The 15,861-nt window shown below is 38.4% G+C and overlaps 2 protein-coding genes across 3 annotated transcripts in view; both read left to right on the top strand.

Annotated features, from left to right (window-relative positions):
• Positions 1-15,861, top strand: part of LOC143452376 (5-oxoprolinase-like) — a 109,816-nt gene that overhangs the window by 92,878 nt on the left and 1,077 nt on the right. The window contains exons 3-4 of one of the 2 annotated variants that reach the window (XM_076953323.1): positions 15,196-15,390; positions 15,705-15,814. In XM_076953323.1, coding sequence (XP_076809438.1) covers positions 15,722-15,814 — 93 coding nt within the window. In that variant the 5' untranslated portion in view covers positions 15,196-15,390; positions 15,705-15,721. Of the gene's footprint in view, positions 1-11,780; positions 15,391-15,704; positions 15,815-15,861 lie in introns of those variants that run through there. The other variant, XM_076953324.1, reaches the window with a different exon arrangement.
• On the top strand, positions 5,614-9,125 carry LOC143453410 (uncharacterized). The gene is made up of 6 exons (XM_076954752.1): positions 5,614-6,789; positions 6,971-7,094; positions 7,465-7,602; positions 8,266-8,503; positions 8,639-8,923; positions 9,062-9,125. The coding sequence occupies exons 1-4, from the start codon at positions 6,764-6,766 to the stop codon at positions 8,278-8,280; spliced, it is 303 nt and encodes a 100-aa protein (XP_076810867.1). The 5' UTR covers positions 5,614-6,763; the 3' UTR covers positions 8,281-8,503; positions 8,639-8,923; positions 9,062-9,125.

Raw genomic sequence — 15,861 nt, 5'->3', positions numbered from 1 at the left:
CAACCCGATGCGCCATCTACAGATTTACTTATTTATTGATAAAATTGATTAATATTTGTACATAAACTAATAGTGATGTCATAATTATAATTGTTAGACATGTTTATTCAAATAAATATTCACTGCATTATGTTAAATGGTGAATTTGCTGTAATATTTTAGATTTGCTGATTTTTGTGATTTGAAATATCCAGAGTGAGTTTTGTGGAAATAAAATTTGTTGTAAGACAGAAATTGGTTTTGTGTCAATATTTTCAGCGTCACTTTTCTGCCCAAGCGTTATAAGTAGGTTTTTATCATCGCTAATTACTTTGTAGAGTTCAGCTCCAAATTGCTTATATCTGCTCAAATCTAATGAGACTGGTACTATGGCTTGTAGGCTAAAGCATCTGCCTCGAATGCTGCCTCTACCTTGTAACCAATGATTGTCGTCGGAACGGAACCACGAACGCGCTCCCTTTAAGGGGTTATTCGCTGTAAGAACATCATTTTATGTAGTGATTAAAAAGTTACAGCTTTGAGACTAATTAAAAAATAAAACGAAGAAAAATAGGCTAAACAACTTAACACGCAACACAAAGCACAGCAGCACGTCAGAATCTTGTTTTGGCGTTTCGATATAAAGGCTTTGTTTTCAAGCTGACATCATTGTGTCGAGAATCGTAAGTTTGTCGATGTCGTGCGTGATCTACTTTCGCATGAGACGCAAAAGCGATATTTGTCGTGGGCTTTGTGCAGTCTGATATCACTTTAACAGCTTAGCAGCGTCACCGCCATACTTTCATACTCGGTTTATGGTCGTAGCAATAGTTATGAAAGGACGGTTATTCCGTCACACCACCAACATTGTTTTCTGCTATTGCCCGACTTTGAAAAACGGCAAAGTGGGCAAAGAGCCGAGGGCAGATGTCGCATTTCAATTGCATTTACACAGAGAATACAAAGAGATAAAAGCTATTTAACGATAGTTTGTGTGCATAGAATGTATACCAACAAAGAAGGTTGCGTAATAACGTAATTTGTAGCAGACATTTGTGACAGGATCTCCGTTACGTGGTAACGTAGATTGCGTAATTATTTATAATTTCGTGCAACATTACCGAGCACACACACTTGGTATAAACCTATTTAGATGCAAATGAAAACTCTCCAGGGAAGTTGACTCTCTTACGCAGCGAAAAACTGGCAGTTATACCCTGACCTTTTCATGATGACCAGTTAAGGTGAAAAGCGAGACTCGGCCATCATGAAAGGGCCCTGGATGCATAATATTTGCCTCTTTTGCTTTTTTTAAGATCTCAAAAATTTCCTCTTTCAAGATGACAACTCTAAAGACATCCATCGCGGAGCTGAAGGATCGACCAAAGCTTCTACCTTTGAAGTCGTGACAGAGATGCCTCTGGTTTTGCGACGACAATTCCAGGCCATTTCGGCTTTGGTGATGGCTTTGCTGACGTCCGCTTGCGATGGCATTCTCACACCAGTCTTCTGCATGAGCTCAATGTTCTTCGTTTGGCGAAGAAGTTCGAGGTCGCCGGAATCCCATTCGAAGATGCAGCTCAACATGAACTAACAATGGATGAACAAATACTTTAGTACACCTCGCAGCTAAGCGACGCATGAAGCGCCGAACAATAAGCCACACGATAAGGTGAAAACTTAGAAATTTCCGCAGCGATTTTAAATGTAAGTACGAAAATAAATTTAACTTTTAAAGCATTTTAAAGCGTTTTATATGAGGTGTAAAAAAAATAGAAAAGTTTTGCGTCCCTCGCGTTCTGAGCTGGATGGTCGAAACGCAGGAATTTAACAACCAGCTTTTAAGCACTTTCGGCTTTCTACGAAATTCAAAATATGGCTTCGGGAATGGGGCGATATTTTCTGCCTTAGCGCAGGGCGGCTAAAACCTAGGTTACGCCGCTATTTCAGAATAACTATGACGTGGTGAAAATGAAGCTCCACGATTTAAGTTGCTACTCCTCCTAAAGTTGCCTCAGAGCTGAAACATCACATCATCATCATCATCATCTGCCAATGGCTTATTGGAGTCTGCCTCGCGTCCATCGTAGCAATGCGACTGCTTTGCATGAAGTATACACATGATGACGCGTGATGACGCATGACGTATACACATGATGACGCGTGATGACGCATGACGTATACACAGTGGTGAAAACATACCGGAACGGTCCGGAACACAGTTCCCGCAAATGAGTTATTGCCGGTACGGTGTACCTGCAAGGGAGAAACGCCAAGATGTCAAAAAGTGATAAGTCAGTTAGTTTAAGTAGAAAGTTAAAAGTTGTGATACGAAATGAAACAAAATTTTCCGTGTAAAGTTTTTAATAGATATTTGCACCAAACGTAGTCACCGCTTTATAAACCTACTCAGGACCAGAATTCTTTTACACTCAACGACCGTGTCAATTTATCTTACTTGTTGTCCTGCTTTTAGCCCCTCTTGTTCAAGAGTTGGGGAACCCCCTTTTTCATAATATTTGCCCCTTTTGCTTTTGTAAGATCTCAAAGATTTCCTCTTTCTGGATGAGAATTTCAAAAACATCCATCGCGGAGCTGGAGGATCGACCAAAGCTTCCACCTTTGAAGTTGTGACAGAGATGCCTCTGGTTTTGCGACGACAATTCCAAGCCATCTCGGCTTTGGTGATGGCTTTGCTGAGGGCCGCTTGCGATGGCATTCTCACTCCAGTATTCTGCAAGGTCAGACCGCTGAGCTAAAAGTACGTTGTGCTTTGACAGATCTTTTTGGATTGCAACAATCTCCACCGATAAACAAAAGCTAAGAAGACTCTCACCGGCCTTCGCGCATCGCTTCATCAACCCATCGGCCATGCTTTGTAGTGTGGGCTTTATTTCCGACGTTGTCACCATCGACAGCAAAATTTCTCAAAATTCGTTGTCGATACTCGTCGACCAGTTGGCAGGGCTTAAAAAATTTCAAATATATTTTAATTTTGACAAGGCATTTACATCAAATTTTACCAATTTTCTCCAAATCGTAATTATCTGTCCGAGCTCGAGCATTAAAGCTCGACATATATACTTAGTCAATGCCAGTACTAATAATAATACAATAATAGCAATACTATTTAATCTCTTTATTCGTTATAGCATGGTACTCTTTACTCTAGTGTAGAGCTTGCATGTATATTACAAGTTTTCTATTGTATTTGTATATTTCACGTAAAGTTGAAAAGTTGTTTTGCATATCAGACATTTTGCATATCTTGGAGATCTTCAACAACTTGTCGTCGGAGTCACCAGAATATATGGCATGACATGAGTTCACAAAATTGTGTAGACTACATAAAAATCAAATTACAATTTAAAGCGCATGGGCAATATAAATGCAATAAAGAGAGAAGACAACGCGTTATAAAGTAATTTATTATCACGAGCCATCTTCGTTAAGCAGATGTCAGATATAGAATACACCATCCTTATAACTACCTCTGTTTTCAAGTAAGTGATGTTAGAAAGCTTAATGCTAGACAAGAAATATCTTGATAATGCCACCAGGCTAACACAAATAAACCTGATCCTATTGGCTTAGATGACAAGGACTGGTACAACTGGGCTGTGCTCACTGATCAGGGGGTGAAGGACAAGAAAAAAAAAACGTAATCGTCTTCATTGGTAGGCACACTTAAAGGTTTCCAACCAAGACGATATACACTTCACTAGGTAGCTACAAAAAACATGCGAACGTCTGTTTGCCAATTAACAAAGGAAGCGTACTCCAACCCTCACCTTTCCACAAGGTATAACTTAGTCAACAAAAAAACATAAACCTGCCAAAGGCGACCAAGGTACAATCCAACCAAAAAAAAGCGTTAAAAAAGCTGTTTTCCAACAATAACAACCGGATTCCAATCCTGTCGACCGGCGGCCATCAATGGAGAAAAGTCGTGAAACAGATTCAAACAAATATCGTCAATTTGGACAAAAGAGAATGGAGAACAATGGATAAAAGTTGAAAGAAATTCAAACTTGCATCGCCAGCATGGCAGCAAACCAGTACTATTAAACTACTGAATTAAAACTACGTAAAACTCTCCAGTCAATGGCGATGTCTGTGGCGCTGGGTGGGTTTTACAGGATCCGGATGAAGCCACGATTTTCTTATGCGTTCTTGCTGCGTTACCCTGTCGTGTTCTCAGACCTCATGGTTAGGTAGACACAGTAGATAAGCAAGTACCTGAACTACAATAAATATAAAAACGTATTCTGTCATAGGGTTATATCAACGTTTAAAGCAAATGGCCTCACGCAGCTTCAATTTCTTACCTCTGCCATGCTCAGGATTCCCTTGTCAGTTGCTGCTCCACCATTCCTATTATACTTTCTAGGTTATAATGTAAACGAAAAAAGCTCTTTCGGTGGTTTGAGGCGAAGCACTCTCTTTTCAAGTCTTTAACTTGCAGAACCTCATTCAAAAACACCCAAAAGTTTTTGGCGGAAAAGCACCAACGTCACCTCTGTATGTTGTTGCAGGACGAAAATTTATTTGCGTCCAAGTATACTCTGGGACCAAAAGTTCATCTGTTTAACAATTTTTCTGCCGATGTGTTGACTTTTCTCAGCGTCATGCCACACAATCGTTCGTACTTTCGATGGATAGAAATTTACGGTGTAAAATATAACATTGGTTGTTTTTTTGCTACATATGTTCAAGATGGTCTTCCTGATTTTGGGAGACTGGAATTGGTAATGTTGTGTGAAACTATGTACGTGTCTCTTGTTAGAAAGTATGTAGTGATTCCAGAGGACGAGGTCTTAATTACTTACAGCATTGCAAAAAGTGAACTGTTTGAAATTAAATATTTACTTGTTGTAAGTATACAGGATTTTCCATTTTACAAGTTGAAAAGTAAAATTTTAAGTCCTCAAATAATCGATATTCGTGGGATTGTTTGATTGTAATTCTGTTTGAATTTGTTCTAACAAAGTGCATAACATTTGTTATTATATAGTTAGGAACCACATATTTTAGCTTAAATTAAGGTTATCTTGAACATATTCGTTGTGATTGTTAGCATAAATGCCGTGTTTTTATGTGAAAAATAAATCAAAGAATCGTAGCACTTGTGCACGTTAGCATTCCCTGATTGTTAAAAAAAAGGTCTTTATATTTCGAGGAAAGTAATTAGGGTAATGAAATTTGTATTAAATATCTGCCTATTATACTTACACAGGATAACTTTTAAGTTGTTTCGACCTTGTTTAACCTTGCATTTAGTAACAAAGTTCATAAAATTACGGCATTGCATGGATAAGGATTTTAAGGAAGGTTTTGAATTAAACAGTGACGAAATGTCACCATCTCAATATTAATGTGATATTTATCGCGATAACAGCAAGTGTTAGGTAAGAAACTCTGACTGTGTCAAATGGCTTCGTATATTACATGGCACGAATGAGATTAAGCCACTAGTCGTTCACTTATAACGAAGTAAATGCCAATCACATCGTACCAAGGCTGCCACTCGTAGGGATTTTACCCTACGGTAGGGTTTTTTGGCCCCTTGTAGGGTGTAGGGTGACCCTACGGGTTTTTCTATTTAGTTATTCTTTTTTTTCTATTTAAGGTGTCTATGGTTATACTAATAATTGTAAATTGCAAAAAGAGTTGGAGAAGCCCAGCAGGTGGAGACTGCAGAGTGAGACTGTGAGACAGCAGATGAGCAGAATCAGCAGATTGAACAGACAGGATTACAGGAATCAAGTGATCTTGTTTTGATCAAGTCAAGTGATCTTGAATACGATACTTTTATCATTAAATTACAATAATTCTGGTTGTTGACAAGTTGACAACGGTAATGCCCAAAGAGGTGAGATCCAAAAATTCTAGGTTTCGATCGCAAAGCTACAGAAAAGAATGGGAAAAGGAAAACTGGGCACAAGGATGGTTAAAAGTTTCGTCTCAGGGAGCATCAAAAGCATTTTGTCAATTTTGTGACAAGAACATTCTTGCTGGGAAATCAGAACTAATGAGGCATGCAAAAACTGCTCAACATTGTCAAAATGCTGCACAAGTTCTTGGAAGCACATCGATGGAGCAATATGTCACAAGTAGTCAAGGCTGCATCAAAGCTGAATTAAATACTGTGGCCTTAATTGCAAGACGCAATATTTCTTTCAATTTCATGTCATACATGGTACCAACCCTGAAGCATATTGCTAGTGATTCCAAAGCAATAAAAGATATGACCTCTGGTCGCACAAAAACAACATATCTACTAACAGAATGTCTAGCTGTTGATGCTCATGAAAGGTTAATTCAAGAGCTACAAGAAGCTAAAAGCTTTTCAATTCTCTGTGATAAAACATCAGATATATCAATGAATAAAATCTTTTGTATAAACGTCCGCTACTTATACAATGGATCACCAAGAACACAGTTATACCAACTCATTAGGCTAAAAAGGGAAACACAATTAGTGGAAACACAAACGTCAGTAAATGTTGAACTACTTTAGTTCTGGTGCTTTTGAACTGAAACTAAAGTAGTTATAAAGTGCCATAAAACTGCCAAAATTTCTTTTTTTTTTGTTCAAACTGCGTAGGGAGATGTAGGGTTTTTTTAGGTGTGCTGGTAGGGTTAATTTCTTTGTTTGAGTGGCAACACTGCATCGTACACTGGGTTTGAGGCTAGTTGTAGCCATCATTGTTTCCAGTGCATCGGTGGTGCGTAGGCCTAGTCAGCCATAAAAAGGAGTTGCAAACTGTATGTAGGCAGATTTATGGGTATTACTTGGACCACAATAAGGTATGGGCAATGTTTTTTCAACGAAATCAACGTCTTAATAGTCAATGATAAAAATTTTGGACTGATGACAGTCACTTTTTTTCCAGTGTAGTAGGCCTAGGCCTATGCTACATAGCCTAGACATGAAAAATGCTAGTCCTAACTTCATTATCGATATTGAAAGCATTCATTGCAATTGCAGCAGAAGTAGTTCGCAGATCTTCCAATTGACTGACCTATGCGTTGAAGTGATGAAGCTGTTGTCTGCCGATCCACAAAATTACTGTGATGCTCCCAGGGAAGGAATTCGAAGCATTATGGAAAAGGTATGTTACAAAAATAAACATAAATAAAGCCTATATACATGGAAAAGTTTATCATAATTTTGTGAATAATTTTATTTCTCATTGTTGCTTCAAGTTTAATTTGTTGCTTTGTTGACGAGGCTAAAAAGATTATTATCAAATGTAGTTTGATTTTATTGTAGGTGCTTAATTACAAATATGCCTGTAATTTTGTCTGTAATTAATGTTAGTTTTTCATCATCTCCACAAGTTTAATCATTTGTCAACTTGGCTAAAACCACTGCTATGAAATGCTGTTTAAATCTATAGACCGCCTAATTATGTATACATAGTTTATTTTTGTTTTGAAGAATTGAAAATTATAATGCGTTAATCACTCGACTTGATTAAGATCGATTTCATCCGGATGGGAACGACCGTTGCCACAAATTTTCTCCTCGAGAGGAAAGATGAGAGAATGGCACTTGCTCTCACTGAGGGTTGGAGAGATCCTCTTGGAAACCAATCAAGACCAAAAATGTTGGACCTCGTAAGTTTATTAACTCTGATATTTCCAGTTGACAATGCAGTTGTATTCAGCTACTACCTACTGGTGACTTTAAATGTGGGTTTTGTATTTTTCGTCTTTGCTTATTTTATAGTTTTCATAGTGTTTAATATTTCGTCAGAGATGAGTTTATTATCACTTTTTACTTTGATTTAAAGCAGCGGTTCTTAACCTTTTTGATCTGCTTTCCTATTCCTAGTTATATCCTAGTTTTCTGTTGGTTGTAGAACTGCACCTACGCTTATGTTAGTGTCAGGCAAGAGCTGAAGTAAGCCTCACTTCTCTGCGTAATTATAGTAGTTTATTTGTTTGATGCTGTCATGCATTCATACATGTGAGTCTATGCTGTTGTTAGAATGAAATTACATACAGCTTGGCAATGCATGTTTTGGTGCCTACAACTGTTTTGCTTTGTTTGGCAGCAAAAGTAAAAGAATGCTGAGTTTGAGTCTTGTTTAAGCTCGATTGCTTTATGTTGTCTTCGCAAAACTTTGCATCATCGATTGTTTGGTTAATTGTTATTGTTCACTTTGTGATGCTGGTCTATTGTCTTTATATATTGATTAGTAATTATGCTATTGCATAATCAAGTTTAATTTAATATTTTTAACGTTCAACTGTAACATCAGATGTCTATGTATGCAGCTTTTCCGAGTATGAAGTAGCAGTTAAAAAGATTGCCATGGAGATGAGATTTAAACAAGTCTTAACTATCATCTCAAGTCCATGGTCAAGATTGTCTCGCACGACTTCACTGCATGCGTAGATGCCTACCTCACACTGTGAGTTAAAGAATATATAGAAGCTTTCAGTCTGACGTCAGCAACATAGACATCAACTCGCTCTTTATGCAGTCTGATGATGGCCTCACTCCTATTGATAAGTAAGTTTGTTCGTAAGGCTGTGATTATATTATTATATTAACATGAAGTATAACAACAGATCGTCATATTCATTTAAATCAGCGATAAGCAAGCTACCAACGAAGTGACACCTATCATTGCAAACTGTGTTGTAGATTGAGGAACGTAGATATAGGAGCAAGTAACGGCTCCAACTAATTATGACATCGTTTGTGCCTATGATCTGGCCCGCCTGTAAAAACTCAACACTCAAACAGCCCTTGAGTTGGAAAAGATTCATCAAATGTTTACGTCTTCTGATATAAAATACAACATCTCACACTCCTCAATGCTCAGGTTCGATGGAAATAGAGCAATATTATCCGGCCCAGTAGGTGGCGTAGTGGGGTACACTATGACATCATTTGAAGACCAACCCAGCATTGGGTACTACATGGGAGGTATGGTGCCGCTAGGATATCCAGTATCAGTATGAGCATGTATGTTGCATGCATGCGCAAGCTAGGTAAATATTAATAAGATTACGTAAGTTATGTCCTTGTGTTGTCATCGTGAAATTTATGACACTATTTACACAGGAACATCAACAGATGTAAGTCGATATGACGGGGAATATGAGCATGTGTTCAAGTCTACTATAGCTGGTGTCACCATACAAGCACCACAGGTATTTTATTTTGAAATCTTAAATTAAGACAAAATTTCAACAATGGCACAAATTTTCCTGTTAATATTAACAACAGAACAAAGTGTGTTTTTTATTTCAATGTGCTGATATGTGCTTATATGTGTTGTTTGGACTCTACATGCTTCGTTATATTTTTGTGTATACAGTCGAAATCAGTTAAATGCATAGTCAATTTACCAAGCTTTTTTATGCGATTAATCGGTGTATGTGTTCCTACATTTTCTCCGTTATTCTCTTTTAAACACCGGCGCACGCATTCTTGCTCCTCCGCCGATTTTTGGAATGACACAATGCATTATGACGCAACAAGTGAGCTTCCTTCTTTTCGATTTCGACACAAAAAATTTTTCAATAACAAGGATTCTATCGGACAGACATAAATCTTTTCGCTTTGCTGGCTTACTATTTCCTGGCATTTTATATCGTATACGTAGGCTACAGTACAGGTACAGTATTCTATGTTTCTGCAGTGGTTTGCGCTTTGCGACGTAACAATCCTTAAATAAAAATTAGTCTTGTTGTTCTATTGTGATGTAAAGATCCGTAACAATCCTTAAATGAAACGTAGTTTTGTGGTTCATAATCACTGTAGAGAAGGCTTTTTTTCGTGAAGTTTCACTTTATTGTTCAAATCATTTACGTGCTACTGTCTCTATAGCCTTGCGAGAGATCTGACGATGATTTTTGTTCTTCTTCTTCTTCGTTTGAGCGTTTCTTCTTCTTTCCAGACTAGATCTCCGGGCATGAGGTCATCAGCCATGCGATTGTATCCTCGTCTAGTCTTTTCAGACCAAGCACACCACTTAGGGGCCGATGGATTGGGCAGGCATTGATCACATGGTCTGCTGTCATGATTTTTGTTTATTGGTGAGGATAATCTTCAGCGACTTAACACTTCATCAAAGGAAATATGCGGTTAAGTGATACAAGTCTACAAATCAATCAAGAAAACCTATTCGATTAACCGATTTATGCGATTAACCCTTATGCGATTAACCGTTGAATTTTCTTCACAAGTGAATGGGAATGGTTTGGGATTATGCAATGCAATGCTATTAAGCGATTTATGCCTTTAACCGATATGCGATTAACCGATTTCGACTGTATATTATAGTATTGAGTATCTTGTTTTCTTTCGATCGTTTTGAGATATTTTATCTTTACCTTTTGTAAAATATTGTGACTTTGTGACTTTCATAGAGGATCTGTCAGGTGATTCACGGTCCAGCGATTATCATCCACAAAATCAGCACAATCTTGGTGGAACCTGACTGCAAGGGAAAGATGACTAAGAAAGGTATTGCATTATGATGTCATGGTTGCGTATGACTATGTATTGCATTATGACATCATGGTTGCGTATGACTATGTATTGCATTATGACATCATGGTAACATCACTTTAGATTGTGTTGAGGGTTGTCTTTTTGTTACATGATAGACTGACAACAACATTGTAGCTTGCCGCGATTAGAAATTGTAATTTTGTGAAAATTCGCTTATTCAGGTGATGTGACCATCATGATAGGGAAGGGAAAGCCGAGGCATATTGGCAAGGAATTGGACGCCATCCAACTCTCTATATTTTCACACCGGTTAGTGTTATTTCGTAGATACAGTTTTTGGAAGCAAGTTTTATAACTGACAATAACTGGAAAATTGAATATCAAATGCATGCAATGACCATTGGGGTAGTTGTAAGGTGTGGCTGGGTTCTTTGTCATTCTCCGTTATTTTAAATAGGTGGTATTTGTTATTGTTAAGTGTTATTTGGTGGACTGAATTTCTCGAAGCGATTTTTATGACTGACAATTTACCCAAAAGACAATAACTGGGAAATTGAATACCGAATGCATACAATTATTATTGGGGTAGCTGTAAGGCGTGTTTGGGTTTTTTGTCATTCCCAATTAACTTTTATCGGTTATGTGCTAGACTGGGATCACTGACCCCATCACTATATTATAACCTCTGACCTTTGACATCAAAGGTTCATGAGCATTGCAGAACAGATGGGTAGGATTCTACAACGGACAGCGATATCCACTAATATTAAGGTCTGGCTTGAACTTGTCATATTTATACATGTTTGTTATTTTATATTACTGGTCTAGATAATCGTCCAACAGTGCTTTTACTTGTTTGTTCTAATTTCTGCGAATTTATTGCACCAAGATTTCTCAGCCCTTGACATTTTATCTGTGGTTCAGTCGTTGAAAGTCCTGTCTAGTCTTTGTATATTGCAAGACTTGCTTGTGTAAATACGTTGTTGATAGCTGAGTAGGTGTAATTCTATTATGATCATTCTGTGTCATTAGAACAGTCATTGTTTATTGTGTAACATTACATGAATCGACAGGAACGACTTGACTTCTCGTGCGCTCTTTTCGGACATGATGGTGGTCTTGTTTCCAACGCTTCTCACATCCTAGGCCACCTAGGGGCCATGCAGGATGCCGTGCAGTACCAGATGAGAGCGATAGATATCAATGAAGGAGATTGCATCCTCTCCAACCATCCATGTACTGGAGGAGTTCATCTTCCTGATCAATCTCGTGAGTATGATCATGTGATTTGCTTGGTGATGTGATAAATGTTATAGATCTGAACATGAAGTTTGCCATACGATGTTCAAAAATTTCATGGTTGTTTCACAACGGTGTTTATGTTAACCAACCGCTACTAAAACATTATCAGAAGTTTGCGATTTATGCTGGGACCACCACCATTATGTGGTTACCTAATTTACCAGGTATGTGGTTATTTGGCAATTTAGTTGCTGATGTGGTAATTTATGTGGTTACCAACAATCATTTGTTTAGTTGGTATTATATCATATGAAATTAGCTGAATATTTCCCACAACATTATGCAACATGGCTTCATTATTTCCAACCACACACCAGGTTTTCATCCCTGAGCACACGAAGCCGATATTTTTCACGGCGAATTGCCACGAAGAAGGGAAAATGCCACCTTGACGTTGTTTCTCTCAAAAGCAGAAGAATGACCAGGGCCAGTTTCCATCTACAGGAGAACCCGGCATCCTGTTCTCTTCTTCACTTCAGGTTGAAAAACTTTATTGAACCATTTCCAACACCTGTCAACGTCCATCCATGCTTTACCCTGACATAGTACTTTAGAAGCCATTCTCGATTCTTGACACAAGCCGGAAATTTTGGTTTCCCAATCAATGTACAAGGAACTTTATGCGTTCCTGTGGCATTTGTGCAAGCAACCAGTGACACTCGTTCTTTAGCTTTCTTTTTCCTCGGATAGTGCTGAAATCTCCAGATGGCATGAGCAAGAGCTGAAAAAATAACCCAGTTTGCTCCATGTTATAAACATTCTCGGGATCTTCTCATCGTGGGAAAGAATTTTCTGCAATCCACGACGTGATCGGAATCGGCCACTGCCATGAAGCTTTCAAGTCATCCTCTGATATCAATAGCTGTTCAGCGATTTGTATTGCTTTAAAAACGGCCAATGAGGGCGGAAGTGGAAGGCTTGTGCGACGCTTGCTATCAATCCAAACATACAACATATCCTCCAGTTCAGAAAATTGACCAACAGATGCTTGAAATTGTTTTGTTTTGGTCTCTTCAGACATCAAAGGATATCATTTTCGAATAACTTCTTGATGATTCTTCTAAACCTTTGGAATAATGTCTTCACTCACTTCGTCCTTCCGAGCAAAACTATACTTACTTGGAGGAGCTGGCTCCCTCAACCCGGTGATAACTTCTAATCTCTGAGATTCACTTAAATCAGTGGTTCTCAAACTGTGGTACGCGTATCACTAGCGGTACGCGAGAGCTTTTTAAGTGGTACCGCGTACCGCTGAACATGATTTTTGATGTGCTGTGAATAATGTGTTGCCCCGGATAGACAAGCTTGTGCAGAAGAAACAGTTGCATCTATCAAATTAAATTGTGTTTTCTTGCTATTCATTGGATTCATGGTATAGTAATAACGGTAATAACTAATAAATACCGGTATATTTGAGTAAAATAAGTCATTCAGGAGCCAGGTGGTACATCAAAGGATATCATTTTCGAATAACTTCTTGATGATTCTTCTAAACCTTTGGAATAATGTCTTCACTCACTTCGTCCTTCCGAGCAAAACTATACTTACTTGGAGGAGCTGGCTCCCTCAACCCGGTGATAACTTCTAATCTCTGAGATTCACTTAAATCAGTGGTTCTCAAACTGTGGTACGCGTGAATAATGTGTTGCCCCGGATAGACAAGCTTGTGCAGAAGAAACAGTTGCATCTATCAAATTAAATTGTGTTTTCTTGCTATTCATTGGATTCATGGTATAGTAATGACGGTAATAACTAATAAATACCGGTATATTTGAGTAAAATAAGTCATTCAGGAGCCAGGTGGGACATCAAAGGATATCATTTTCGAATAACTTCTTGATGATTCTTCTAAACCTTTGGAATAATGTCTTCACTCACTTCGTCCTTCCGAGCAAAACTATACTTACTTGGAGGAGCTGGCTCCCTCAACCCGGTGATAACTTCTAATCTCTGAGATTCACTTAAATCAGTGGTTCTCAAACTGTGGTACGCGTATCACTAGCGGTACGCGAGAGCTTTTTAAGTGGTACCGCGTACCGCTGAACATGATTTTTGATGTGCTGTGAATAATGTGTTGCCCCGGATAGACAAGCTTGTGCAGAAGAAACAGTTGCATCTATCAAATTAAATTGTGTTTTCTTGCTATTCATTGGATTCATGGTATAGTAATAACGGTAATAACTAATAAATACCGGTATATTTGAGTAAAATAAGTCATTCAGGAGCCAGGTGGGACATCAAAGGATATCATTTTCGAATAACTTCTTGATGATTCTTCTAAACCTTTGGAATAATGTCTTCACTCACTTCGTCCTTCGGAGCAAAACTATACTTACTTGGAGGAGCTGGCTCCCTCAACCCGGTGATAACTTCTAATCTCTGAGATTCACTTAAATCAGTGGTTCTCAAACTGTGGTACGCGTATCACTAGCGGTACGCGAGAGCTTTTTAAGTGGTACCGCGTACCGCTGAACATGATTTTTGATGTGCTGTGAATAATGTGTTGCCCCGGATAGACAAGCTTGTGCAGAAGAAACAGTTGCATCTATCAAATTAAATTGTGTTTTCTTGCTATTCATTGGATTCATGGTATAGTAATAACGGTAATAACTAATAAATACCGGTATATTTGAGTAAAATAAGTCATTCAGGAGCCAGGTGGTACACAGTGTAGCAAAAAAAACGAATAAATGGTACGCGATCGCAAAAAGTTTGAGAAACACTGACTTAAATGCTTGACATCATGCACAGTTAAAAGTACAAGATTACTAGGAGTAAGCTACTGTGCAATTATACTCACCACCTAACACAATAATTTCATCTACAAAAACTTGTACAATTTTACTGCAGGCTAGCTCACTACTGCACCCATCTCATGCAAGTGTTGTATATAGTGCATGCAGATTTGAATCCACTGACCTGGTAACTTATTCGCGATTACAAGTTTGATGCTTTGAACTACTTTACTAATCTAAATTAAAAAGTTCATCTCAAGGACCAAGCTGTGCATTTGTTGTCATAACCGTAAACCCAGCAGACGAAATTATACTTGTGTAATTGTTACGGCTTAAAAGGGTTGATTGCGATGTGTAGTTCTGTCACTGTGCACACTTCAAGGGAAGAAATAACAAAAACATTGCAAACTACGCACAAACCGACCAGATTTAAGTTGCGTACTTAAGCTGGAGACTGCTGTGTGCATCACTGGTCTAGATATTCGTCCAAAACTGCTTTTACTTGTTTGGTCTAATTTCTGCGAATTTATTGCACCAAGATTTCTCGGCCCTTGACATTTTATGTGTGGTTCAGTCGTTGAAAGTCCTGTATAGTCTTGTGTAAATATGTTATTGATAGCTGAGTAGGTGTAATTCTATTATGATCATTCTGTGTCGTGAAAACACTCAATATTCTTTGTATAACATTACATGAATCGACAGGAACGACTTGACTTCTCGTGCGCTATTTTCGGACATGATGGTCGTCTTGTTTCCCACGCTCCTCACATCCCAGGCCACCTAGGGGCCATGCAGGATGGCGTGCAGTACCAGATGTGGGCAATAGAGATCAATGAAGGAGATTGCATCGTCTCCAATTACCCATGTGCTGAAGGAGTTCATCTTCCTGATCTCACCGTGAGTATGACCATGTGATAAATGTTATAGATCTAATCACAAATTTTATCATAAGTTGTTTGAAACATTTCATTGTTGTTGTTTAACAATCGTGTTTGTGTTAACCAACCGCTACTGAAACATTACGTGAAGATTGTGATTTATGATGCGTAGTGATTGTGATAATGTTGTGAATGACTGCTTTATCATATTATATGATGCTGAAAAGTTTCATGGTAGTTTTTAAGTGAAACGATGAATTGGTTTCTGGTTTTCTAATAAGTCAGAATTATTTTTAAACCCTGTTGAACTTGTTTTTACTTGTGACCTCGCAGAAGTGACAGCGATTCTCATGCTCCCCGGCGATTTTGCACGTTGCAGCGGGACCCACAATCTCCATGGTAACCTGGCCGACTTGAGAACGCTAGTTGCCGCTAACCAGAAGGTAAGTGTCTTTGTGACGTCACAGCTGTTTCAATCACAGACATTACA

This window comes from Clavelina lepadiformis, chromosome 4, assembly GCF_947623445.1.
Source record: "Clavelina lepadiformis chromosome 4, kaClaLepa1.1, whole genome shotgun sequence".
NCBI lineage: Eukaryota > Metazoa > Chordata > Ascidiacea > Aplousobranchia > Clavelinidae > Clavelina > Clavelina lepadiformis.
Note: the sequence above shows the minus strand (reverse complement) of the source record. Positions and strands in the feature narration are given on the sequence as shown.

What these genes read in the sequence shown, in the direction of transcription:
- LOC143453410 (XM_076954752.1), top strand. Translation starts at nt 6,764, where the DNA reads ATGGGTATTACTTGGACCACAATAAG. An exon ending in ATTACTTGGACCACAATAAG is followed by an intron (nt 6,790 to 6,970) that starts GTATGGGCAATG and finishes TTGCAATTGCAG; the next exon opens with CAGAAGTAGTTCGCAGATCT. An exon ending in TTCGAAGCATTATGGAAAAG is followed by an intron (nt 7,095 to 7,464) that starts GTATGTTACAAA and finishes GACTTGATTAAG; the next exon opens with ATCGATTTCATCCGGATGGG.